Source organism: Cucurbita pepo, chromosome 10, assembly GCF_057944985.1.
Source record: "Cucurbita pepo subsp. pepo isolate OVF chromosome 10, ASM5794498v1, whole genome shotgun sequence".
NCBI classification, from domain to species: domain Eukaryota; kingdom Viridiplantae; phylum Streptophyta; class Magnoliopsida; order Cucurbitales; family Cucurbitaceae; genus Cucurbita; species Cucurbita pepo.
The window spans coordinates 5,785,745-5,810,120 of NC_141807.1; the positions used below are offsets into that span (position 1 = coordinate 5,785,745).

The 24,376-nt window shown below is 36.7% G+C and overlaps 3 protein-coding genes and 7 non-coding genes across 13 annotated transcripts; 9 read left to right on the forward strand and 1 right to left on the reverse strand.

The window, feature by feature from the left end:
• Positions 1-728: 728 nt before the first annotated feature.
• On the forward strand, positions 729-6,080 carry LOC111803242 (putative zinc transporter At3g08650). The gene is made up of 6 exons (XM_023687563.2): positions 729-886; positions 1,741-2,468; positions 2,802-3,086; positions 3,579-3,707; positions 4,533-4,630; positions 4,910-6,080. Exons 2-6 carry the CDS (start codon positions 2,034-2,036, stop codon positions 5,721-5,723), a joined length of 1,761 nt encoding a protein of 586 aa, XP_023543331.1. The 5' UTR covers positions 729-886; positions 1,741-2,033; the 3' UTR covers positions 5,724-6,080.
• Positions 6,081-7,743: 1,663 nt separating this feature from the next.
• On the forward strand, positions 7,744-7,837 carry TRNAY-GUA (transfer RNA tyrosine (anticodon GUA)). The gene is made up of 2 exons: positions 7,744-7,780; positions 7,802-7,837. It is a non-coding gene; the product is annotated as a tRNA-Tyr (tRNA).
• A 100-nt stretch (positions 7,838-7,937) lies between these two features.
• Positions 7,938-8,031, forward strand: TRNAY-GUA (transfer RNA tyrosine (anticodon GUA)). The gene is made up of 2 exons: positions 7,938-7,974; positions 7,996-8,031. It is a non-coding gene; the product is annotated as a tRNA-Tyr (tRNA).
• A 100-nt stretch (positions 8,032-8,131) lies between these two features.
• On the forward strand, positions 8,132-8,225 carry TRNAY-GUA (transfer RNA tyrosine (anticodon GUA)). Its single transcript has 2 exons — positions 8,132-8,168; positions 8,190-8,225. It is a non-coding gene; the product is annotated as a tRNA-Tyr (tRNA).
• A 100-nt stretch (positions 8,226-8,325) lies between these two features.
• Positions 8,326-8,419, forward strand: TRNAY-GUA (transfer RNA tyrosine (anticodon GUA)). Its single transcript has 2 exons — positions 8,326-8,362; positions 8,384-8,419. It is a non-coding gene; the product is annotated as a tRNA-Tyr (tRNA).
• Positions 8,420-8,519: 100 nt separating this feature from the next.
• Positions 8,520-8,613, forward strand: TRNAY-GUA (transfer RNA tyrosine (anticodon GUA)). Its single transcript has 2 exons — positions 8,520-8,556; positions 8,578-8,613. It is a non-coding gene; the product is annotated as a tRNA-Tyr (tRNA).
• Positions 8,614-8,713: 100 nt separating this feature from the next.
• TRNAY-GUA (transfer RNA tyrosine (anticodon GUA)) lies at positions 8,714-8,807 on the forward strand. Its single transcript has 2 exons — positions 8,714-8,750; positions 8,772-8,807. It is a non-coding gene; the product is annotated as a tRNA-Tyr (tRNA).
• A 100-nt stretch (positions 8,808-8,907) lies between these two features.
• Positions 8,908-9,001, forward strand: TRNAY-GUA (transfer RNA tyrosine (anticodon GUA)). The gene is made up of 2 exons: positions 8,908-8,944; positions 8,966-9,001. It is a non-coding gene; the product is annotated as a tRNA-Tyr (tRNA).
• Positions 9,002-10,715: 1,714 nt separating this feature from the next.
• LOC111803243 (KH domain-containing protein At2g38610) lies at positions 10,716-16,245 on the reverse strand. 3 transcript variants are annotated; one of them, XR_015422768.1, is made up of 7 exons: positions 15,721-15,828; positions 13,907-14,058; positions 12,310-12,429; positions 12,070-12,186; positions 11,749-11,892; positions 11,086-11,364; positions 10,716-10,902 (listed from the first exon to the last, which is right to left on the reverse strand). XR_015422768.1 is itself a non-coding variant. In XM_023687566.2 (7 exons), exons 1-7 carry the CDS (start codon positions 16,028-16,030, stop codon positions 11,218-11,220), a joined length of 846 nt encoding a protein of 281 aa, XP_023543334.1. In that variant the 5' UTR covers positions 16,031-16,245; the 3' UTR covers positions 10,716-11,217. The 3 variants fall into 3 exon arrangements, 2 of the variants coding, with proteins under 2 accessions (XP_023543334.1, XP_023543333.1); XM_023687566.2 differs by adding an exon at positions 15,951-16,245 and having other exon boundaries at positions 10,716-11,364; positions 12,310-12,426; positions 15,721-15,809; XM_023687565.2 differs by adding an exon at positions 15,951-16,245 and having other exon boundaries at positions 10,716-11,364; positions 15,721-15,809.
• Positions 16,246-19,780: 3,535 nt separating this feature from the next.
• Positions 19,781-23,855, forward strand: LOC111803048 (NADH dehydrogenase [ubiquinone] 1 alpha subcomplex subunit 1). Of its 2 annotated transcripts, none has more exons than XM_023687300.2 (3): positions 19,781-19,941; positions 20,081-20,195; positions 23,576-23,855. In XM_023687300.2, exons 1-2 carry the CDS (start codon positions 19,834-19,836, stop codon positions 20,171-20,173), a joined length of 201 nt encoding a protein of 66 aa, XP_023543068.1. In that variant the 5' UTR covers positions 19,781-19,833; the 3' UTR covers positions 20,174-20,195; positions 23,576-23,855. The 2 variants fall into 2 exon arrangements, with proteins under 2 accessions (XP_023543068.1, XP_023543069.1); XM_023687301.2 differs by having other exon boundaries at positions 23,582-23,855.
• The last annotated feature ends 521 nt before the right edge of the window (positions 23,856-24,376 follow it).

The following is a 24,376-nucleotide window of genomic DNA, read 5'->3' on the forward strand; positions in this document are numbered from 1 at the left end:
AACACAAAATGGGACTCAAAAGTCGTCTGTTTTGGATCAAAACAGTGTGCTGTTTTTCTCTCTCTAATTTTTATTATTTTTTTAATATTTCCAATTCTATATTTTTTCCTTAAATTAATTAATTTAAATTATATATAATTTTTCCTAATCCATATTTAAACTTGAATATATTTCTAAATTGAATTTGGTATTTAATAGATTTAATTTTTAAATTAATTTATGTGATCCCTTACTAAAATTTAAATTTTATATTTGGTATATTGAATTTATTCGTTTACCTGTTTAAATGTCTAAAATATTATTAACTTTCGTGAATAATTATTATTTTTTAAATTAAATTTATCTAGAACACTTTTTAAAAATGTTTTCAAATTTTGTTTTTATTGTTAGAATTTAAATTCCAATTCAAATCTTCTCATTAAAAAAAAAAAAAAAGAAAAAAAAGATAAATAATAGTTACAAAATAAACCTTTTTAAAACAAAATATTTATTAAAATAGAAATTTACAAATTTTTAAAAATATATATAAAAAAAAATTAATAAAAAACCGAACCGATAATTTAACGTTATATTTTCCTTCCTGAAATATTCTCTTTTTAAATAAAAAAAAAATCGATAATATTATTAAGCTATATTATACGCATATTCAATTTAATAAAAATTGAGGGACATAATTGAAATATTTGAAAGTTGAGGGACTAAACCATAAATTATATAAATTTTTGAAGGGGGTTATTTTTGTCCCAAATTAAGATCGGCGGTGAGGTGAAGTTTCCTATTATTCCAACAACCACGTTAAGAAGAAAACCGCTCTTTTTCTCATTCGCCCAAAGTTTGAAGTCTGGGGACCGCCATTTTTTGTTCTTCATTTCTCCAATTCTTCAATGTAAGTTCAATTTCCCCTTCCTTTCTTTTTAGTTTTTCGTCTTTGATTCATCTGTAATTCCCATGTCTGTTCTTGTTTCAATTTCAACTTGTTAGGGTTCTGTTTGCGTTGTGTTCATTGCCTTCAATTTCATTCAAGAATGCGTTTCTTCCCTTCTTTATTTTTCTGGTCATTCTTTAAAGGAATTGTTTGAAATGCCTATAAGGTGTTGGGAAATTCTGTTTCGTGGGTTTGATCAAGGAATTGGTTGATTCTAGCGTTGCTTTTGTTCAATGAAAAATTGGGATATTGTGGAATAATGTCTAGCATTTTGATAGCTGTTCTTTCTTTTGGTACATTTAATGATGGGATTGTTGTTGACGTTGTGGTTAGCGTCCATTGCTCATCCTCTGTAAACCATTTCTTTTTGTATTTTGTGGAAGGGATTTTCGATGGATGGTTATTGTCCTTCGCATTGTCCTTTCTTTTTGTTATTTAATTTGTATTTTGGACAAGGTTTTTTTCGAATTTGTATGAGTCTGTTGATGGACGATTGGATTGGCTACCTTTTAGGTGAATCTATCTCAACACCTCTTTGTTTTTTTTTTTTTATTGCCCTGCTTTCTGTATCTTCGTTTTTTTTTTTAACAATTGGATCTGCTAATAGTATCTCTTATGATTTAGAAATACGAATACCATTCATGGTGTGTCTATTTTGATGTATGTACTCAACTTGCATCTCGGTTGACACTCTGTGAAAGTGAAGATCATAAACACCATGGTTCTATTGTTGAGAAATTTTGTATTTTTTTCTCATTTTTGGTAGATAATGTTGAAACAAACTTTTTATTTTATGATCATTCTTTGATTCACAGCATAGCTGAAAGGTGTCTCCCTAGCGTTAATCTAACAAGAGAAGGTGGTTTTTAAAATTTTGAAGTGAAGGATGCCTGCAGCTCCTGGAAGTTTTATGCTATAAGCTCCTTGACTAGGAAACAGTGTCTGATGCTCTTTTAGGATTGTGGTGAAGTAGTAAAGACCGTTCTATCTGGTGCTTGGGAGATTGGGCAAATTTGTGTTCCTAATTATCTCCGTGAGAAGATCACTGTTCATCCGACCAATTCATGAAGTTGTAATCACCGAGTGAAATCTGCTTGAGAAAGAAAAAATGAAAGTGGCTTTTAAGCATGTTCTGCTGTTTTCTCTACTGTCCTTATTGTTCTGTGGTCGTGCTATAGCTGAGTTTGAACAAGGGAATTCACAAAAGATAATATCTGCCCCAGATAAAGATGGAATAAAAGTTATCGATGGCTCTGGTACAGAGAATTTGTTGCTGCATGAGAGAAAAGGAGGGAGTAGAGTTTCAGTATCGACTGTTGCAGTATTTACATTAGCCATGGCTGCTGCCACTGGTTTAGGTGCTGTTCCATTCTTCTTTGTGGAACTCGATCCACAGTGGGCTGGTATATGCAATGGAATGGCTTCTGGGGTGATGTTGTCTGCAAGCTTTGATCTTATTCAAGAAGGGCAGGAACATGGTGCCGGCAATTGGGTGGTAATTGGGATTTTGGCTGGTGGAATTTTTATTTGGCTTTGTAAGAAGGTGATGGACCCTATCTTTCTACTTTTATATTATTTTATCCTAGCCCTTAAGATTTTACCATGTAAATTTGGTTGCTGCTTCTTGGGCATTCTCTACTTTTGCCGAATGTTAATGTGGAGGAGTCTTAAATTATCATGCTTTTTTTTTTCCTTTTAATATAAAACAAGATGGAATTGTCGGCTCATACCTTATCTTTTGTATAGTATACTTAAAGTTAATCTGCTCAGTATATTGGTGTTTTGTTTTAAACCCGTGTTTTTATCCATTTGTTATCCCAATCATTTGATTAATGCATCAAGATCTCATTTCTTCTTGTTATATGTTGATTTTCAGTTTCTTGAACAGTATGGTGAAGTGAGTATGTTGGATATAAAAGGTGCAGATGCAACTAAAGTTATTCTTATAATTGGGATAATGACTCTTCATTCATTTGGTGAGGGCTCTGGTGTTGGTGTTTCTTTTGCTGGGTCAAAGGGTTTCTCTCAAGGTCTTTTGGTGACTTTAGCTATCGCTGTGCATAATATACCTGAGGGATTAGCTGTAAGTATGGTTCTTGCCTCAAGGGGTGTCTCACCACAGAATGCCTTATTATGGAGTGTGATTACATCATTACCGCAGGTATTGCATTTATAAAATGTTAACTTGTTTATCCTCTATGAAAAGAACATTATGCCACGTGGAGAAGAATTTATATGTTCAAATTCACAAGACTACAGTCAGCATTTTTAGATTGTTTTGGAGTGATCTTTTTTTTGGTATGCTTCGACATCTTAACCAGATTTGATATCCAAACTCAGTGGTTTGATTTCTTTCAGAACAGTTTTAATTATTTTTCATAATGAAGGTTCATGTGCCTGGGTGGCATGTTGGATAGCCCATTACATTATCAAATGCTTATTCTTTGAATGTTTTCATTATATTTAATCCATAATCTCCGTTATCTACCCGTCACGTCAGTAGATTCTAATAACTATCCAGAGAATCTACAATTTATTGCATTGTAAGTTAGTGCTTAATGTTGTGATTGTCATGAAAAATTCTATTTTGTCTCTCCTTAAATGCGGTTGTATAATTTGAGTTTTTAACTATGTTGCAATTTAAATGTCTCAGCCTATTGTAGCAGTTCCCTCTTTCATATGTGCTGATGCATTTAATAAGTTCCTTCCCTTCTGTACGGGCTTTGCTGCTGGATGTATGATATGGATGGTGATCGCAGAAGTACTCCCAGATGCATTTAAGGTACTCTCAGCTTTTAGATCGTCAATTTCATGTTTTTCCCCTATCAACCTGGAATGTAGACTGAGAAAATTGAGGGGGTCTAAATTCTCTGCCCTAAAAATGATTTACATTTAACTTATTCTTCTAAATAGAACTATTAAGGGGTGTCTGGGTGGCATGAACTTAGGAATTTTGGAGATGCTCTAGCTCCACAAGGTCTTAGGAATTTTCGAGATGCACTAGCTCCGCAAGGTCTTAGGAATCTACTTGAAACTCTTGTTGTCCCGCAAACTGGCATTGGGGTGGGTGAAGCCTAACCATAGATCAAAGGGAGTTGGGCAAAAGTACATGCAAGAGAATGAGTCTCCTGATGCCTAGTTATCTGTAAAAGAAAGATCTGACTATCATTGAACATTTCCATGGCTCAGTAGTCGAATTGTGGTCACTCTTGTGATATTCTAAATTGTCTGAGCCCGAGTTTGAACCTCTTGTGATATTCTTTTTAACTGTTCGTTATTCTTATTTCTTGAAAATGAAATTTTAACTGTGTAAAGTTTAGCTTTATGCTATTAGTGAGAACTTTGTGCGATGATGTTAAGATTTGCTTCATTCATGTATAGTAGTTTTGTTACTTTAATATCAAACAGGCGAGCATCTATTGGACTGATTATCTGGTGTTTGTATACTATTTCTGCTCTGTCTTAATTTCTATTTTGTTTATTCAAGAAGTTTGTGTTATATTAAAAGATCGAGGGAATTTGGAATCATATGAAGTGGGTTTACTGCTAAAGAGTTATTTAACTGCTGGGATTGTAATTTTGGTTTTCTCTGCTTTAATGGTGACAGGAAGCCTCACCATCACAAGTTGCATCCGCAGCCACACTTTCTGTGGCGTTCATGGAAGCTCTAGGCACATTGTTCCAGAGTTTCACCCGTGAATACAAGTGAGTTTAAAATATTTGAACTTCATATCGTTTTTTTCCTACTCTATTGTCTTTAGAACCTACCTTTGCGAGAAAAAAATGATTACATTCTAGGAAAGGGCTATTAAAAGTTGGCATGCATGATGAAAATCATTTGATTATTAGCTTAGCTAACAATGAAGTCAGAAGTGCTTGCTGGTTGTGTGCAAAAATTGGCTTAATATCGTTCCGAATACTCGACTATGTAGTTGTCCTTGCTATTTTCTTCCAATTGATCAATTCGATATTTTTGTATTTCAGCTCTGAAGTTGTTTCTGGCTTCTTTGTTTCCTTACTTTTTGGCGTCGGACCATTACTCGGTGGTCTTGTTCTAGTTGCATTTGCTCTTGCTTTCCATCTTCAGCATGCCCTTCTCATGGGTGCTGCTTCTGGGATTGCTTTCATCCTCGGTGCCTGGCGACCGATGCAGCTACTATTTTCTTCAAAAATGGATTTCATCCCTCTCGTAATCCTTTTGATTTTAGGAGCGGTACTCGTCCACTTCTCGAATTCCAGTCTTCTGAAGCTTGCTGGCGGGAAAAGAGCTTCAGTGAATGATTTACCTGCTTCAACTAATTTTTCAGTAAGTGTGCACACCCTTCAATCTTTCCTATCATGTGGAGCAGTTGCATTTCATGCTTTAGCCGAAGGGCTTGCACTAGGAGTCGCTGCACCGAAAGCTTACGGATTCGGTCGTCACATGGTTCTTCCTGTTTCTCTACATGGCCTCCCTCGGGGCGCAGCAGTAGCTAGTTGTGTATTTGGGGCGACTGATAACTGGCATGGATCTCTTATGAGTGCAGCCCTCATTGGATTCGTTGGTCCAATCTCTGCCATTGGAGCCATACTTGCAGGTATCGACTACAGCGGGTTAGATCACGTGATGGTGCTGGCTTGTGGAGGGTTACTTCCGAGCTTCGGAAGTATAATCAAAAGAGCAATGCAATTGGATACACAGAAAAGTAGCAGCGGACTTGTGCTTGGTTTGGGGTTCGCTATCTTGTGTTTGATGTGCACCAAGCTGGTTTGCTTGCACACGCCTTACTGCAACTCTGCACCAGAGGCAGTTAGATGACGAGCGAGCGAGCGGGTTTGTCGTCTTTGTAATTATTTTGGCAGGTCGTTGCGGCATGCTGCTGCTGCTGCTTGCAATGGGATACACATTTTTGAATTGTAGCACACACATGAGTTTAAAGAGCAACTCATGGCAGTGGTTTTTACTCAAATTTGCAAGGGAAAGAGGAGAGGGAGGGAGGCAGCGGCCAATTTCTAGAGGTGTATGTTTAAGTTCTTCTATACCACAGGGGTTCTGATTTATCTTTTCATACCTTAGGAATTTTAGATTACTTTTCTTATATTTTGAATAATTTTTTATATTTTTAAAATTTCAATACCGTAACGGTTCAACGTAGATATTATTTTCTTTGGAATTTTCCTTTTAGGTTTCTCAATTCACATTATTGTAAAGAATGTTTCGTTCCCCTCAAGGTTTTTAAAACGTGTCTGCTAAGGAGAGGTTTCCACACCATTGTAAAGAATGCTTCGTTTCCCTCAAGATTTTTAAAGTGTGTCTACTAGGGAGAGGTTTTAACACTATTGTAAAGAATGTTTCGTTCCCTTCAAGGTTTTTAAAATGCGTTTACTAGGGAGAGAATTTTTACACTTGTAAAAAAAAATGTTTTGTTTCCCTCCGGTTTTAAAACGCGTTTGCTAGAGAGATGTTTTCACATCATTGTAAAAAATGTTTAAATTTTTTTCTTATAACTAATATATAGTAGGAATAAAGAAGAAATAGGTGACATGGATGTGGACGGAGAATGCCGCTCCACCCCATAGATATATCTAATCTCAACCCAACTCGATCTAACTCGACCACCCAAAAATTAGAAATTATAAGAAAAAGAAAAAGAAAGGATTTTTTGTTTTCATAAGCATTAAAACTTCTCACTGTTACAAGCAAAGTAAAATGATCCTTAAAACCATAGTCACAGAGCATTGAGCATATATTAGCAATGGAGACAAAGCATTGTAGAAAGGCATTGTCGTACGAACAACGGACTTCTACAATGATATGATCATTTTTATTTTGAGTATAAGCTCTCGTAATTTGCTTTTTGATTTTTCTCTTAATTAGCCAACGTAGAACTCCAACAATCCTTAGCCATCTTCCCCGAACAAAATATTGCATTGAGTCTCCCCTTAAATAATGATATTTATCCGTCTAGCACTACCTAGACGACTGATCTTCTTAAGAGTATACATCACTACAACTTCAAATCTCATAATTTCTTTGTTCAATACTCGAGAATTCTATTGACATGATTAAGTTATGATCAGGGCATGACTCTGATACCAGCAATATGAACAAGGAATATTCATAATGGTATGATATTGTCCATTTTAAGTACAGACTCTCGTGATTTTGCTTTTACGTTTCTCAAAATGTCTCATACTAATTGAAGTAATGTCCCTAACTTACCCATAATCTTCTTCTCTAATTAGTCAACGTGGGACTTCAACGAACTAAACATCATGCTACCGAGAACATTGGTCAAACGTCTCAACACCACATGAGTTCAATCCCAATCAAAGTTACTGCTAGCCCCCGAGTCATGACGTTCAACAATGTGGGAGGTGGCTTGTTGAGGGTTTCAAATTTCGGATCCATCTTCTTTCAACTTGATCAAGCCATTCAAGGGTTTAATCCCAACGATCCCGGTTGCTAATCCAACACTACAAAGATGGTTCGTTTGTAAACAAAGGTTCGATCTAAGATTGTGAATGCATCGAGTTCAAACATATGACCAGTGAAACAACTCGCAAAGATTCCAAAAAGCTGCTTGGTGTCATGGTCATGCTTGTTCAGGACGTGTTGCGTGTGACCGCATACTCATGTTATGTTAAACTGTTTTATCTACTTTCATGTTCTATTATTTTATTATTATATTTTCGGTGTGTATTACTCAGCAAAATCATGTGTACTCCGACATAAAATGCCTCAAAATCTCCTCCGACCAAGTTTAAGAATATTATTGAAACTATTTTAACGGTTCAAGGATTTTGTTTATACTAGGGTATGAAATAATCGTAGAAATCCGACCTTAGCTCAGTTGGTAGAGCGGAGGACTGTAGTGGTTGAAGAATCCCAAAGCCATCCTAAGGTCACTGGTTCGAATCCGGTAGGTCGGATTTTTTGAGAGGTTAATGTATACGTTCAAGGATATTATTGAAACTATTTTAACGGTTCAAGGATTTTGTTTATACTAGGGTATGAAATAATCGTAGAAATCCGACCTTAGCTCAGTTGGTAGAGCGGAGGACTGTAGTGGTTAATGAATCCCAAAGCCATCCTTAGGTCACTGGTTCGAATCCGGTAGGTCGGATTTTTTTAGAGGTTAATGTATACGTTCAAGGATATTATTGAAACTATTTTAACGGTTCAAGGATTTTGTTTATACTAGGGTATGAAATAATCGTAGAAATCCGACCTTAGCTCAGTTGGTAGAGCGGAGGACTGTAGTGGTTGAAGAATCCCAAAGCCATCCTTAGGTCACTGGTTCGAATCCGGTAGGTCGGATTTTTTGAGAGGTTAATGTATACGTTCAAGGATATTATTGAAACTATTTTAACGGTTCAAGGATTTTGTTTATACTAGGGTATGAAATAATCGTAGAAATCCGACCTTAGCTCAGTTGGTAGAGCGGAGGACTGTAGTGGTTAATGAATCCCAAAGCCATCCTTAGGTCACTGGTTCGAATCCGGTAGGTCGGATTTTTTTAGAGGTTAATGTATACGTTCAAGGATATTATTGAAACTATTTTAACGGTTCAAGGATTTTGTTTATACTAGGGTATGAAATAATCGTAGAAATCCGACCTTAGCTCAGTTGGTAGAGCGGAGGACTGTAGTGGTTGAAGAATCCCAAAGCCATCCTTAGGTCACTGGTTCGAATCCGGTAGGTCGGATTTTTTGAGAGGTTAATGTATACGTTCAAGGATATTATTGAAACTATTTTAACGGTTCAAGGATTTTGTTTATACTAGGGTATGAAATAATCGTAGAAATCCGACCTTAGCTCAGTTGGTAGAGCGGAGGACTGTAGTGGTTAATGAATCCCAAAGCCATCCTTAGGTCACTGGTTCGAATCCGGTAGGTCGGATTTTTTTAGAGGTTAATGTATACGTTCAAGGATATTATTGAAACTATTTTAACGGTTCAAGGATTTTGTTTATACTAGGGTATGAAATAATCGTAGAAATCCGACCTTAGCTCAGTTGGTAGAGCGGAGGACTGTAGTGGTTGAAGAATCCCAAAGTCATCCTTAGGTCACTGGTTCGAATCCGGTAGGTCGGATTTTTCGAGAGGTTAATGTATACGTTCAAGGATATTATTGAAACTATTTTAACGGTTCAAGGATTTTGTTTATACTAGGGTATGAAATAATCGTAGAAATCCGACCTCAGCTCAGTTGGTAGAGCGGAGGACTGTAGTGGTTGAAGAATCCCAAAGCCATCCTTGGGTCACTGGTTCGAAATCCGGTAGGTCGGATTTTTCGAACGAGAGGTTAATGTATACGTTCAAGGATATTATTGAAACTTTAACGGTTTAGGGATATTTTTATTAATTTAATTTTATATATATTAATTTTGTTGATTTTGTTTATACTAGGGTATGAAATAATCGTAGAAATCCGACTTAGCTCAGTTGGTAGAGTGGAGGACTGTAGTGGTTGAAGAATCCCAAAGCCATCCGGTAGGTCGGATTTTTTGAGAGGTGGTTTTAATGTATGCGTTTAAGGATATTATTGAAACTATTTTAACGGTTTAGGGATGTTTTTATTAATTTAATTTTATGTATATTAATTTTGTTGATTTTGTTTATACTAGGGTATGAAATAATCATAGAAATCCGACCTTAGCTCAATTGGTAGAGCGGAGGACTGTAGTGGTTGAAGAATCCCAAATTCATCCTTAGGTCGGTCACTGGTTCGAATTCAGTAGGTCGAATTTTTCGAGAGGTTTAATGAATCATAGAAATCCGACCCTTAGCTCAGTTGGTAGAGCGAAGGAAATATTTTTATTAATTTAATTTTTTATATATATTAATTTTGTTGATTTTGTTTATACTAGGATATGGAATAATTATAGAAATCCGACCTTAGCTTAGTTGGTAGAGCGGAGGATTGTAACGGTTAGAAGATTGTAGTGGTTGAAGAATCCCAAAGTCATCCTTAGGTCGCTAGTTCGAATTGACATAATATTTTTGCGTATGGGTCCAAAAAAAATGTCTAGGTTAGCAACGACGATTTATGCTAGCAATGACGATTTATGCTAGCTTTAGCAATGACGATTTATGCTAGCTTTATGAGCTCATCAGTCAAACTTAATCCAGTCATTGAACCGAAGTCTCAATTCAATCACAACATTATCCAAAAGTCAATCCAAACCGACCCACGTGGACGATAGAACTAACAAGTGACAGTAAACGTATCTCCAAATTTTGAACCTCGAGACAAGTCGATGCCGATTTATGCTACCTTTATGAGTTTACCAATCAAACTTAATCTGCTCGGTTGATTGTTCACTTCCCTTGAACCGAAATCTCAATTCAATCACAACATTATTTAAAAGTCAATCCAAACCAATCCACGTACACTCCAAATCATCCAAAAAAAAAAAAAAAAAAAAAAAAAAAAAAGCAAAAAAATGCATCCAAAACAACTAAGCACGTGGCCAATAGAGCTAACAAGTAACGGTAAACATATCTCCACAATTCAAACCTCGAGACAGATCAATGCCGATTTATGCTACCTTTGTGAGTTTATCAATCAAACTTCATCCGTTCAGTTGATTGTTCACTTCCCTTGAATGGAAGTCTCAATTCAATCACAACATTATTCAAAAGTCAATCCAAATCGACCCACCTACACTCTTAATGGTCCAAAAACATAGCAAAAAGTACATCGAGAACAACTAAACAGTACGTGTCGGAAAAGTCGAGGCATATGTTTACAACTTTTACAGCAAATGGAAAAAAAGAGAGGAGAATCATATTCTGAAACTTGATAGCAAACACAAACTGAGCAGCACATTGATTGAGTTTTTGCACTGTTCTTTCATATATCATTCCAAAAATATAATTGACACTGACATTGCTTACATTACAACACCTAAGAAATATCAAACAATATTACATTCATCACTTCCTAATGTTTTTGCATTAATAATGTAAAACTACACACTCCTCAGCAGTCCCTAACACAAGAATAAATCCAATGAATATACTAACTTTGTTGGAATAACTGACCTATTCAAACCTACACTCAACATATAATCCATCCCCTATTGTTTTTTTTTTTTTTCCTTTTCACTCTTTTTTTTTAACTTTTTCCAGTCTTTCTGTCAAGAATATTAAAGGAACACAGAGAGAAGGCTCACCTGGAACTGAAGTTACGCCTCCCCTTACTCCTAGCTACGTCACACGGTCGGTCAGATTCACATCGAGTTATACAAGTGACTGAATTCTGGACTGGGGTAGAAATTCTTTAAGGTAAGAAAGGATATGAGCACTTAACGACCTGTTTTGGCACGTTTCATTCCGCTTGAGTTGAATGGAGAGACGCTACCACCAGGTCCTGGACTGTCTTCTCTGAAACTTGAATTTAGCATAGCGAGTTCGCGTAGCTGCTGCCTTTTTATGTAATCTTGGCTCTCATCCTGCAAGTTGATGATTCATATGCCAGAAGAATCAGAAGTCTGTTAGAACACAGCGTGTTCGGGGAAAAGAAAAAAGAAAAATCTGAATCGATTGCATCAAAGGATGAGGAATGCAAAAAATCCATGAGGGGTTGATGATTAACATGGGTAAGAATGATAACTTGGCCCATTGATTCAAGAAAGGTTCTTGAAAGCAACTTTAGTTTCATAAACAAGTAAATGAGTAATAGAACAAGGCTTCGAGTAAAATAAATATAAAGGTGTATGCTTATAAATTTCTTCCACAACATGATGATTTTAGTGGGAAGTACTTTTGAGCATGAAAAGAGTGACTTTGGCCAGCCAAAATCGCTCGAAAAACGTAACCAAGGTAAGAAAATATACCACGGGTTTGAGCAGTTCTTCAATAATTTCTTGTGCCTGTCTGAGCCTTATATCAACAATATTAGCTGGTAAATCTGCCTCAATCAAGATGTGCAGTGGTTCGTTCAAGTGCTCGTAGCCGGGTCGTCCCCGTAACTTCTCTTCCTTGACAATGTAAAAGTTAAACAAATTAAGTACGAATACAATTTATAACCAATACTACTGCTTAACAGAATGATAACAATCCAATGAGAGAAGCAAAATATCACTACAATAGTCTTGATTCTTGAGAGATCCATCATATGATACATTGATTCCAAATTAGAGATACCCTTATAGTACCTTGTCTGGATCCTTTACCGAGCCTTTCCCTCGAATGTATACACGACAACCTGTAGTAACTTCCACACGTTTCAACGAGTTGCCCCGAGGACCCAAAAGCCGCCCTACAAAATTGAACTGACATCCACAAAGAGCAGAAACTTCAAGTATTAATATATAGGTTTGTGTACGTACAGGTCGTACAAACCGGCTAGCGTATGACCAGCAAACAAAAAACATCTGTACTTCGACAGAACATACATTGGGGTAAGTATCCACAGGTATTTCCAAACGTAGAATTCTCTTCACGGTGAGCGAACTAGGACTCGCAGGTGCACTTTGCCAGTCCATTGTCATTCCGGTGGCTCTACTTAATCTCTGCTGTATGTTTCAAAAGGTTCTACCATATTAATACAACTTTTTTAAAACAAAACCATCCTGAAGACTAATTAACATAGAAAGAATTTAATTCTATATGAATATAACAGGATATGAGGACTGGAAGTGCAGGAGATATCAGTATGCAACGATCAAATAATCAATCATGGGGTCCAAAATGAAGATGAAAGAACTGCAACAGAAAAAAGTAGCCTGGAAAAACATTATCATAATGCCATCTATATATTTGAAACATTCTTCAATAGTTCTTGTAATAACTTCGAATAATGTTACATCAAGAGGCCAACTTTTGCTAGAAACATTGGGATTATCCAGATTTGTTACTAATTCTTTTTTTCTTTCTTCTTCTTCTTCTTCTTTGGTCTTATAGATGATGCTTTCAGTTGAGTTTTATAGTGGAGAACCAATAAGCGTAACCCGTGCAAGGCAATCCTCAAGAATGGCGAAGAATTTTTTGGCCACTCAAACGAGAAAGTAGAAAAATAGTGAAATATATTCATTATCACAAGCCTAAACATGGAGCCAAATATATTCATTATCACAAGCCTAAACATGGAGCCAAAGAAATCCTCTTCACACTTCTTTTATTTTTAAGTCATTGGAGTATGATTTTCAAGATTGGAAGTTTACATGCTAGAAAAGTACTCACGGCTATTAGCTCCTAACGTAGGCGTGAGATCCCACATCGGTTGAAGAAGAGAACGAAGCATCCTTTATAAGGGTGCGGAAATCTCTCCCTAGCAAACGCGTTTTAAAAACCTTGAGGGGAAGCCCGAAAGGGAAAGCCCAAAGAGGACAACATTTGCTAGCGGTGGGCTTGGGTTGTTACAATAGGCAAGTTTCACTTTTTGTAATTCTCTCTCTCTTTTTTTTTTTTTTTGTTTGTTTGTTTGTATGTATTCCCTGGTAGATTTAGTTCTTTCATTTCTCTATATGAAAGCACAGTTTCATACCGAAAAAAATAATAAGTTTCACGTTTTTTCTCATCTATGAGAGTAAATTAGATCTTAGTAAGCAAATTAATTAGACTTATTACGATCTTATTGAGAACGAACAAACGAACAAACACACAAAAATAAGAAGATTAACAAATGGAAAAGAAACTATCAATTTCATGAGACGTGTTCAACTCAAGAACAAATACCGAGTTAAAGACAAATTCAAGTCCGCTCCTTCTCTCGCTGCATATATTCCCAAAATTCATATTAAATAAAACAACGAACAAACTTTTGTAATTAGCTATAAATAATGGCACACTGCAACATTTGTTGCAGCCCCAATCCCTCAAGCTATGAGCCTACTTTAGAGGGAGAATTACAATGTTACCTTCAAACTATCGGGTAACAATGATGGCATATGTTAGCCTATATATCAAAACATACTAAAATTGTACTCAAAATGATGAGATCAACAGGTATCAGGAGTACCAATGGAGTTTTGATGCTAAAATAGTAATTACCTCCTGAGGAAGACCATTCCAGCCACTCAAACCTGTGGTACTAACATTAGATATAAGGTTTGAAGAAGCCATTGGACTAGGACTTCTATGCCGAAGCCTATCGAGGTCACAGAAACCCTGGTTGGACATCATTCCAGAAACCCGCAATATTTCTGCATTTAAAGAGTTTGCTGTTAGAAGTTACCGACAGAATTGAAAAGCAGAAACATACCAAAAGGAAGACAGAGAAATATATTTGTGCATTAAGTACAGAGAAGAATACTTATAAACAAAACCGAACTCTATAACAAGATCAATTAGGAAGTGCAAATAAATACTATGCTGCTCAGAGCAGGATGAAGTTCATCAACATCCAATATGGCAATTTAAATGGAGGTCGAAACTTGAGCCTTGGAGCATTACGTGACTATCAAACGCCAAAGAATCCAAGGACAACTCCGTAAGTTCGAACAGCACTAGACTTAGAACTCAAAAATGCAAGAGGTACAACCTAAAGAATAGATCCTGATCGAGGAAGCTCTTACACAAGTACTAATACGAGCACCATTTTTTTTATTCGCACATTGATTTCTAAAACTACTACATATTTCGGGGCCTTAAATGATTAACCTTCACTTGAAAGGCTTTTCCACATTCAACATCCAGCCTCCAGTTCTTATGTCAAAGACTAAGGTATAGTGAATGACCAAAAAAGAACAGACTGTCATCATGAGATTGCCGCATCACCAATTTGGATGAATTCAAACCTCCGCTACTGATGAATAGATTAAATATTGGGTCCAAATGGAACCACCACTTCATGATACAGCTAAGATTTGAAGACGAAGTCCATTGTTTCATTCTTTACAATATTTTCAAATTATAAATAATTACTCCCTATTTCAAAAATAATCTTTATTTTTTCAAAATTACACGTTTTTGTAAATAACTCAAAATTACTTTTAGAGTAGAAAAATCGTTAAAATGTTAAATGAAAGGTCAGGACTCGCAACGTAATTGTGCATCACTTATTCTCACCCTCGAGAGTCAGCCCACTAGAACTTGGGTCATCTAGTCTCATTTCTCATAAAAAAAAATTTAGAAAAATGTGATATAGAGAAAATTTTAGAAAGTGTTTGGAAATCGTTGACAGCGTATAATATGGGTAGGAAGAATTAACAACTAGACACATTTCCTATAATATACTTCGAGGTATTTTAGCTTTAACAAATGTAGACATGATTTCAGTGAACAATCATATACCCCCGTATTGACATAACAAGAACTAATGAATATCTAATAACATTCTAAACCAAACTTAATGACTTAAACCTTCAATTCTTATAACACAAAAAGCTTGAAAATCGCTTTTTGAAGCTTAATGTATGCACGAGGCTTTTGGTCTTTCAATGGTATATTAGTTCATGACAGTGATACATCAGAAGAGACTTTTGTACAAGATATTAGTATAAAGAATGCATAACTCTCCAAAACTTGAGAAGAAAAATCTAACAGAATGGATATGCATAACATGTAGAACATCGTGTACTAGAAGAACTAAGCACCCAACAAGAGTAGCTAAGATTTTCCCAGCACTCAAAAGAACAGAATTCCACAAAACCAGATTCAATAAAGTGAAATAGATTATCCAAGACTAACATATGCACAATTCAACAGTCAACCCCGAGGGCAAAGAGAGCAATCGCTAATGATACTAAAGAAGAAAAGGAGAAGTTCACCAGCTTCACCGATCTAGACATACACATAAACACCGCCGCAACAATTAAGCACTGAAATAAATTCAGGAACACCAAAAATTCAGAGAAGAGCACTACCTTGATTCAAAAGTCGGCTACAGATCGGAAGAACTTGCATGAAGGGGCCGAACTTCTGATGCTCCGCTAGTAGCTCCGACAAGTACTGACTAAAGATTAAAAAACAAAGAACCAAAGGGGGGGATTGATTATTCAATTAGTAATCTCAGCTTTAACAAGCTGAGCAAACTCTAGAATCGTTAAATTAAACAGAAGGAAAATTCTCGGAAGTGGATTATCGGAGGTGGTACCTGTCTCCATCAGGAGTAGTCCTGATGTGAGGCGAAGCAGTTCTTGCAGGGGAGAAGTTGGTACCGTACATACCGGACATGGCCTTTTGCTATTGAACTGTGAGCAGAAATGGATGTTCTGAGAATCGGAGGATTCGGAAATGGAAGAGGGATGTCGGAAGAATGAGACGGCGATGTCGCCGGAGAAGACGGTGGATAAGAACAGTTCCGACGAGGGAGGCGGAGGCAGAGGTAAGGAGTAAAAGGGTGGACGCCTGTAAATATACGGAAGCTGAAATGAGGAAAATCTATGATTGTAAATGGTCGTCGTTTTCTTTTCTTTATTTATTTATTTATTTATTTATTTATTTATTTTATTTTATTTTATTTTATTTTTTGTGAGTGAAATAATGGAAACTAAAATCAAATTTAGTAAGCTTAAGAAATTAGGTTAAATTAAAAATAACAAATAAAAAAGCAAATATGTTAAGTGGTTATAATGATTTAATTATAAGTTTATTTTTAAATGGTAAATTAAACTTTTAAATCATAAAATTTAAATTTATTTATTAATTTATTTTTAAAATAATTAAATATGTCTGTTCCACTATATTTTAAAGATTGTGAACTTAGTAGATTGAAAGATCTCACATAGGTTGGAGAGGAGAACGAAGTATTTATTATATGGGTGTGGAAACTTCTCTGTAACATACGCGTTTTAGAATTGTGAGGTATTAACGGGTTAAAGTGGACAACTTAAGGAGCTTATGAAAAATAATTGAATTGAATCGGTTGATGGGGAGCTTGTAGCTTATGGACTTCGGTCGACGGATTTGAATAACCATGAGGAAAGAAATAATTAATATGAAATAAGTTGGTATATATATATATATATATATGACACAATCATGTCTCATTGTCATCTTGGTTCCCAACAATACGATCCATGTATCGTGATGTCATCCTATGTCTGGGGCTCTTCACCACCCTTGGGCCCTATGGCTTAAGCGAGCTACCTTGTGGCACATGCGTGTGTCATAGTGTGGGCAAGCATCTCAAGCATCTTATTTTGAAAAATGGTTTTTTTTTAAGGAGTGTACTGGATGGAATGGGTGTGCTAATATTGCACCCCAGTCTATGTGTCGAAGATTGGATTAGACACCAGCTATCTGGAACGTAAGTTGTAAATGGTTAGTATGGACATGGGAGACTTTGATGCTCGAGAAAATTTGGATGGATGGATGTTCGAGACGTTCAAATGAGATGATCGACACATGGGTCAATTCCTAACGGATGTGTCCGAGCAAGCCTATTTGGTCAATGTGTCTCAAGACATGGGATGGCATCACGATGTATGAATCGTGTTGTTGTGTTTAAAAAATATTTTAAAATTATTTTTTAAAATCTAATATAGTTATGTTTGAAAATGTACATAAATTTTATAATTTTTATTTATAATTATATTATTTAAAAATTAAAAAAAAATATAAGAAAAAAAAAATGTGGGAAGTTCTAGAGACGGAGGAGCCTACAATATTTACCTCAAAAAAAAAAAATCAAATAAATATATGATTATTTATCTATTACAATTTAATATTGAATTGATTTTATTTATTTGTAGTTCAATATTATTAATTATAATGCAATTTAATTCGAATAATATATAGAAAATGTGAGAAAATGAGAGAAAACTATAATACCTTAGTGTTAATAAGAAATACTACAAATATAATATATTAATAATAATAAAAATTAATCTTGAGAAATCATAAATAAATTTTCAATTTTATATGATTTATATTTTTAGTTAATTAACTAAATTAAAATTTCCTTTCATATTTTATACTTTTTTTTAAGGATTTTTAAAATTAAATTAATTAAAAAATACAGGTATTTTTTAGAAATTATATTTTTACTTTTTATTACTTAATTAGAGGCTTAAACATTTGATTTTTTAAATTGAAGAGAGAGAACGAAGAAGAAGTATTTATAAAAAATAAAAAAAAAATAAAAAGAAAAAAAAACTAAGTCGGTGGTTTCATAAATAATTTGTGGCCTTCGTTGTTTATTTATTAATTTTTATTTACGGTTGTAATAAAATAATTATTTGTCACTTATACTTCTCTATATGGACGACACGTGTCCACCATGTAATAAAATAATTATTTCACTTATCTTTCTCTATAAGGACGACACGTGTCCACCATGCACGTAATGAAGTTTCGTTAAGGGAGTGAATTGAGATGAAAGTGGACCGTCTTTGCAAATACTGTGAAGTAAAAGGGTCTTATTGTAAATAAGTGGATAATATGGCGAATAGAGTCCACAACCTCTTTGTAGAATGGTATTTTATTAAATTTATAAGGCTGACAACAATACACAACGAATCAAAGCGGACAATATTTATTAGTAGTGGGCTTTGGCTGTTACAAATGATATTAGAGCCGGAGAACGGGCTTGTGCCAGTGAGGATGTTGGACCCTCAACGAGTGTATTCTGAGATCCCACATTTGTTGGAAAAAGAAGAACCAAACATTCCTTTTAATGAGGTAGAAACCTCTCCCTGAAAACGCATGTTAAAGCCGTGACGCTGACGGCTATCCGTAACGGCCCAAAGCAAACAATATTTACTAACGGTGGATTTAGACTGTTACACTGCCTTACATTTGTATACAAATTTCAAACGACGAAGTGACTTGAAATAATAGATAGGGATGTGTATAGGTTGGGTTTGGGAATGCGAGCAATTCATATAGGTTGGATTTATTACACATGTCACGTTAATAACTAAAATCTCATAAATTTTAAATATCAAACATTTATAAATTCATCACTTACGTGGTTACAAATATTAAACATTTTTAATTCTTTTTTAAAGTCAGGTAGGAGTTGTGATCTTATTTTCGGTGACTCTGGAAGAGCTAGAATTCTAACCTTGTGGTAGGACCTATGGGCCAAGGGACAGTCTCAGGTAGACAGTTTCTATGGGGCGTAGGCCTCCCAAAAGGTAACAGAGGCGTACAAAGGTTTCCTCGGGCCAGACGGAGATTGGCCCTCGAGTGCAAAGGCAGAAGGGAGCTTGACTGCAAGACCCACCCGTCGAGCAGAGACGAAAATCGGCCTTAGTGATCCGATGGTGCCGAGTGGAAGGGCCGTCACTCAACGGATAAAAGTTACTCTAAGGATAACTGGCTGATCTTCCCCCAAGAGCGCACATTGACGGGAAGGTTTGGCACCTCGATGTCGGCTCTTCGCCACCTAGGGCTGTAGTATGTTCTAAGGGTTGGACTGTTCGCCCATTAAAGCGGGTTCAGAACATCGTGAGACAATTCGGTCCATATCCGGTGTGGGCGTTAGAGCATTGAGAGGACCAGGAAGGATGCACCTCTAGTATACCAGTTATCGTGCCCACGGTAAACGCTGGGTAGCCAAGTGCGGAGCGAATAACTGCTGAAAGCATCTAAGTAGTAAGCCCAGATAAAAAAAAATGTCAACTTGCAGACCTGAATCTTCAGTTTTCCAAAATCTTAACAAAAAAAAAAAATCTAATCCAATCCAACCGACTCAATCCTTATGACCTCAAATCGAGTTATCAAAAAATTAGAAGTTATTCTGCCAATATCGGGCTCATCGTCGGGAATTTACTCCGATCATCGATAGATACTATAATTTAAGTTGGTAGACTAAATTTGTAATTTACCATTATAAAATCAATCATTAAAATAATATTAAATTAATTAATTAAAAAATTTAATGGGCCGTCTTCGAAGCTGGCCCACTAAACAATTGGACCTTGGAAATGCGTCGAATACGAGCCCAAGCTAAGGCCCATATGCTCTGCGAGATATATCGTCGAGCGCGTAGCCATCGGAGGAACCCCGAGATTTCAACAGCAGATAGAGAAATGGGATGGAGATGGCTAGAAGCGGCACTTCCTCTGGGAATCATCGCCGGAATGCTTTGTATAATGGGGAATGCTCAATATCACATCCACAAAGCCGCCCATGGCCGGGTAATTAACTTTGTGCTGGTTTTGATTTTAACGTTTTTCCCCTCTTCTTTGCTCAATGGATCTCCTTTCTCTGAGTTCCGATCAACGATCTCTGTAATCAGTTTTTGGATTTTGATTTCTGTTGTTCGCGTTTGTGCAGCCGAAGCACATCGGTAATGATATGTGGGACGTTGCCATGGAACGCAGGGACAAGAAGCTCGTGGAGAATGTCTCCGCCGGTTCGCATAGTTAATTTATTTGACCTGCATCCCCTGGTACATGTTTATGCGTTCTTATTACTGTTTTTCAGTTTTTGGGAATGTTAATCTCGGGGTATGAAATTTTTAGGGCAATCCTCTTTCTTGATGGGTAGTTAGTCAATCTCTTGGACTTGGAGAATGTTAAATTTTAAATTTAGTATGATTTTTAATTCCAGGAATCCCTACATTTACTGTGACATTTTTTAAAATAGTTGAAGGTAGTGATTGCAAGCTATTGATTTGGATGCTCGAGGTTCAGTATGTACGTATTTATGTTTATAGGAATCAAAACTCTATCGATGAATGCGGTATAAGAAAAAACGCACTCTCCCAAACTGGTGAAGGAAATCACATATCAAAGAATCCATGAAAAGTTACCCCATGAACGAGGCCACAGGTTCCGTAAGGTCCTAAGTTACGAAAAATTTCTTATTTGTTCCATCTAAAGCCCTTCTTTTCCTTGTTCCAACAAAACATGTAGTACTTCAGCGCTATTTTATGCGTCCATTGTGATGCTATGCTATTTGAGTCCGTTGTTGATAATCTGCTGTTAGTTGGTTGGGTAACTAACTGCAGTGACTTATTTCCACGTGTATTTGCGAAAAAAATCCCTAAGTTTGTAGGAATAACCGGGTTGCACAATAGGTTGAGTCCAAACCTGGCACCAAAAACTGGCCTATAAGTCATCACACAGGGTAAAGTGACAGCTTCTGGCAATTTATTTAAACTAATTATTCAACCTTCTGGTTAGTAGGGTTCCGTTTCGGCTAAAACGAAAATGAGATGGAATTCCTCTGGCTAATAACGGTGAAGGCAATGATGGCTTCAGATGCTATGACTGATAGATAAAATAAGAGTCAGTGAAGTTAAGATAGAGGCTAATGCATGATTGAATTGTAACTTAGAGAGTAAAAGTTGCTGCACTAGAGGGCTGAGACTGAGAGTTTCAGTTGTGCATGTGGGGTGTGGGAGTGATGATTGAGAGGGAGGGAAAATCGTAGGCATGAAGCATGGCATGAGTGAGCTAGGGCTGGTTGAGATTTGGGAAGTAGAGGGAGGATGTGCAGTGTAGGAAAATAAAACGGAGGTGATAATATTTTGCAAAGTAGATCTCCATGGCTCATGGGTCATGGTGTCTCCTAATTGGTGCAAATTTCAAGAAGCAGCATTTAAAATAATATTAATATGACAAGATGGAGGATGACTTGATCGACTCCCTGCAGCTGCACGGCTCTGCATGCTCCTGCTGCCAACAGTGGTCTACACTCCATCTGAAAAAAAAAATAGAATAATATGGAATGAGTATAAAAATACTTAGTAAGCAACCTACTTGTAGGCTCTCGTTGGACTTAATCTTTACGATGGTCTCTTAAACTATGTGTTCATATTCTGACACTAGCATTAGCCAATGTCATGACTTACTATCTGTACTGGCCCAATAAGGCTAATACGTACCTAAACTCTATATACTCCTACTCTAAGGTGTATAACTATGTCCCTTGGACCATAATGTAGGGTTTGAATGTACTTAGCCTTTTGTTTATGTTTCTCAAAGTCTATCCTTAACCTTGTGCTATTGGCACATGGGTCAACTTGTCCTATAATGGGCTCATGGGTAAGTCTCTTGTGTATGAGGTAACCTGTGCACTATACGCAGACTAGTATTCTGACCGTCTGCACCCCATATGAACTGTCTACTTGGTTTACCCAAGTAGCATACCCTCGATGACTTCTAACGTCCTCTATGGGTGATAAGTAACCTCTATGTGTCAAGTAGACTCTAATGCCGCTACGAATTCCTTCCAACGAGCTAAAGGTCATACTGAGTTCCTTCTCTTTTCCCGCCTGAGACGGGTACTCCTGCCTCTGCCCCCAGTAGCTTCCTCTCTTGCATCTGTTGACGAATCAAAATCAGGATAGTCAGTAGCTCCTCCAGCCTTGTCGGCATATCCTGAGAGAGGAGAGTGTAGAAGCACCAACTAAATCTAGTAATCCCGCGCATCATCAGAAGATTTAGAAAGTCTTTTCCCACCCTAACCTAGGTAAGTTTACGATTAGGGGTTGCACCTCAGTCGTCCCCTACTTGATTTGCCTGGTCACCCAAAAATACCTGTGGGACCCAATGTAAGTTCTAGGACTAAGGGAATGCAATAATTACTCATGATCATGCATATACTCATCTAGGCTCTCTAGGGCACATAGCATTTATCCAATATAATATCCAGTCAGGGTGTCTAATCCCTATAACGTACTACCATGCATATATAACGGTGTCCAACATGCTCAATCAACGGATTTACAAACATACGAGACATGCTGAAGTCCTTATAAAGTTAGGACTAATAGGGGTTCACAACGTACAAGTGGAAGCTTTAAACATAAAATTGCGCTAAACTAGATTACGAACGAGTTTCTAGGCTTAACTATTTGCAACTTGATCAATTAGGTTTATCATCATGCTTTCTAATAAATTTGTTCATTGTCCTAATCGACCCTTACAAGTATTGCTTAAAAATAATTCATGTGGCTACTTGTTTTAGACTTTCCCGAGTTTGGTTCGCGTCTTCGAGAATTTCCAAATTTTCCCAAAAGTTCTTAGTTGGGTTCTACATTAAGGGAAAATATTAGAACTATTGAAACCGGGGTGAAATTGTAATTAAAATGATGTAAACCAGGCAAAATAAGCGTTTCCAGTTCGGTTGGACCAAAAACGGTCCAACATAATCGGCTGGACCTGATCCAACTAGACCGGTTGGGTCCGGTTCAAGTGAACAGGCTGGAACCAGTTCAGTCAGATCGGTTCCCCACTTTCTTCTACTTCACGCAGGAGCCCTGCTCATGCGTTTTTCTTCTCTTAAGTTGTCTCTGTAGTCCATGACGTTGCCTCCTCAAAACTACATCGGAGTCGTGACGTTTCATTAGGTAATCGAGCGGAGCTCTCTAGGTATAGATATTTTTTGAGAAAACTCACCGTGTGACGCAAGCTCCTCCACCCAATTCCAAGTGCCCTCCTCTTGCGGTTCCTTAATCGAGGATCATAGCGTTTTTATTTTTTATTTTTTCCCAGCAGTCCTCACTGTCAACAAAATTTCCCCCTCTTTATTATTTAAAAAAAGTAGTGGTGATTACAAGTTTGTCTTCTGTAATAGCTTTAGGTGTACCTAAACAATGTGAAAACCCTTTTCCTGCTACATAAGCTTGGAGGGAAAGGTACCCGTGAATTCAAATTGAAATCTTGCATAAAACCTATCTAAGTATGCATGTGAGCAAGGAGGCATATTAAATGGATTCTCAGCTTTGCATCTGAAGCTCTTTGGTTCTTTTTCTTTATCTTTTGATTTCTCACTATACTTAGGAAACTCTCGACTTTAGAACTAACGCTAATGTTGTCCTAGGTGCAGGAGTTGTCACGGATGCACTCTTGATGAAGGAATAAAAGTTTCTATTGCAGAATGCAGATGTCTGTACGATGATGATCACTGTCGTGTATTATCAATTTGTTTCATTTTTCCTATGTTTATCTGAACATAAGTATAATCGATCATCAAGAATTGCTTCTTCATATCAAAGTAGATTTTCTCCTGAATGTTGACTCTTGAGTTTCTGTTTTCTGTAACTAGCTTTACCTCCTTGAGCAGGAGGAAACCCAGTAATGATGATGAATAGCTTTGAGTCCTTGTAAGTTTTTATTTTCTGTCCACCCTTTTCCCATAGGAAACTCATGATATAGATTTTGATGCAATAATAACAAGAACTAGAGTTGTAGTAGAAGGCATGATAGTTTATGTGTCTGAATCATGTGCCATAATGTCTGTGCTGCTACTCTCCACATCTCCCATAGGCTAATGGCAGTATCTGTTTATAGAGAGGGTGACAGCCATAAATCTACGGACATTGATACTGAAATAATGATTTTGTTCGTGTAGTTTTGAGTTTCTGTTCAGAAGTGGACCTTCCATTAAATAGTGGTGGAAATGTTGGTGAAATATTGGCAAGCACCCAACACCCCATTTAGTTTGGAATTATTCTAGAGCATTTGGTGGTATGTAGTAGTAGGTGTAGTAAGACCCTGGTCATACTACTATTCCATAGGAACACCTTTCTGACCACTTTCTTTAGCTGAAAAAAATGCATCAGGTCTTGTGATTATTGCCCTGAAAAGGTCCCAAAGGAAGTGGGACATGGTGGCAACTGTA

Coding starts and splice junctions, on each gene's coding strand:
- LOC111803243 (XM_023687565.2), bottom strand. CDS start 16,030: ATGTCCGGTATGTACGGTACCAACTTCTCCCCTGCAAGAACTGCTTCG. Junction 15,810..15,950: donor ACTACTCCTGATGGAGACAG/GTACCACCTCCG, acceptor TTTAATCTTTAG/TCAGTACTTGTCGGAGCTAC. Junction 12,430..13,906: donor GGAATGGTCTTCCTCAGGAG/GTAATTACTATT, acceptor TGAAACATACAG/CAGAGATTAAGTAGAGCCAC.
- LOC111803242 (XM_023687563.2), top strand. CDS start 2,034: ATGAAAGTGGCTTTTAAGCATGTTCTGCTGTTTTCTCTACTGTCCTTA. Junction 2,469..2,801: donor TTATTTGGCTTTGTAAGAAG/GTGATGGACCCT, acceptor GTTGATTTTCAG/TTTCTTGAACAGTATGGTGA. Junction 3,087..3,578: donor TGATTACATCATTACCGCAG/GTATTGCATTTA, acceptor TAAATGTCTCAG/CCTATTGTAGCAGTTCCCTC.
- LOC111803048 (XM_023687300.2), top strand. CDS start 19,834: ATGGGATGGAGATGGCTAGAAGCGGCACTTCCTCTGGGAATCATCGCC. Junction 19,942..20,080: donor ACAAAGCCGCCCATGGCCGG/GTAATTAACTTT, acceptor GCGTTTGTGCAG/CCGAAGCACATCGGTAATGA.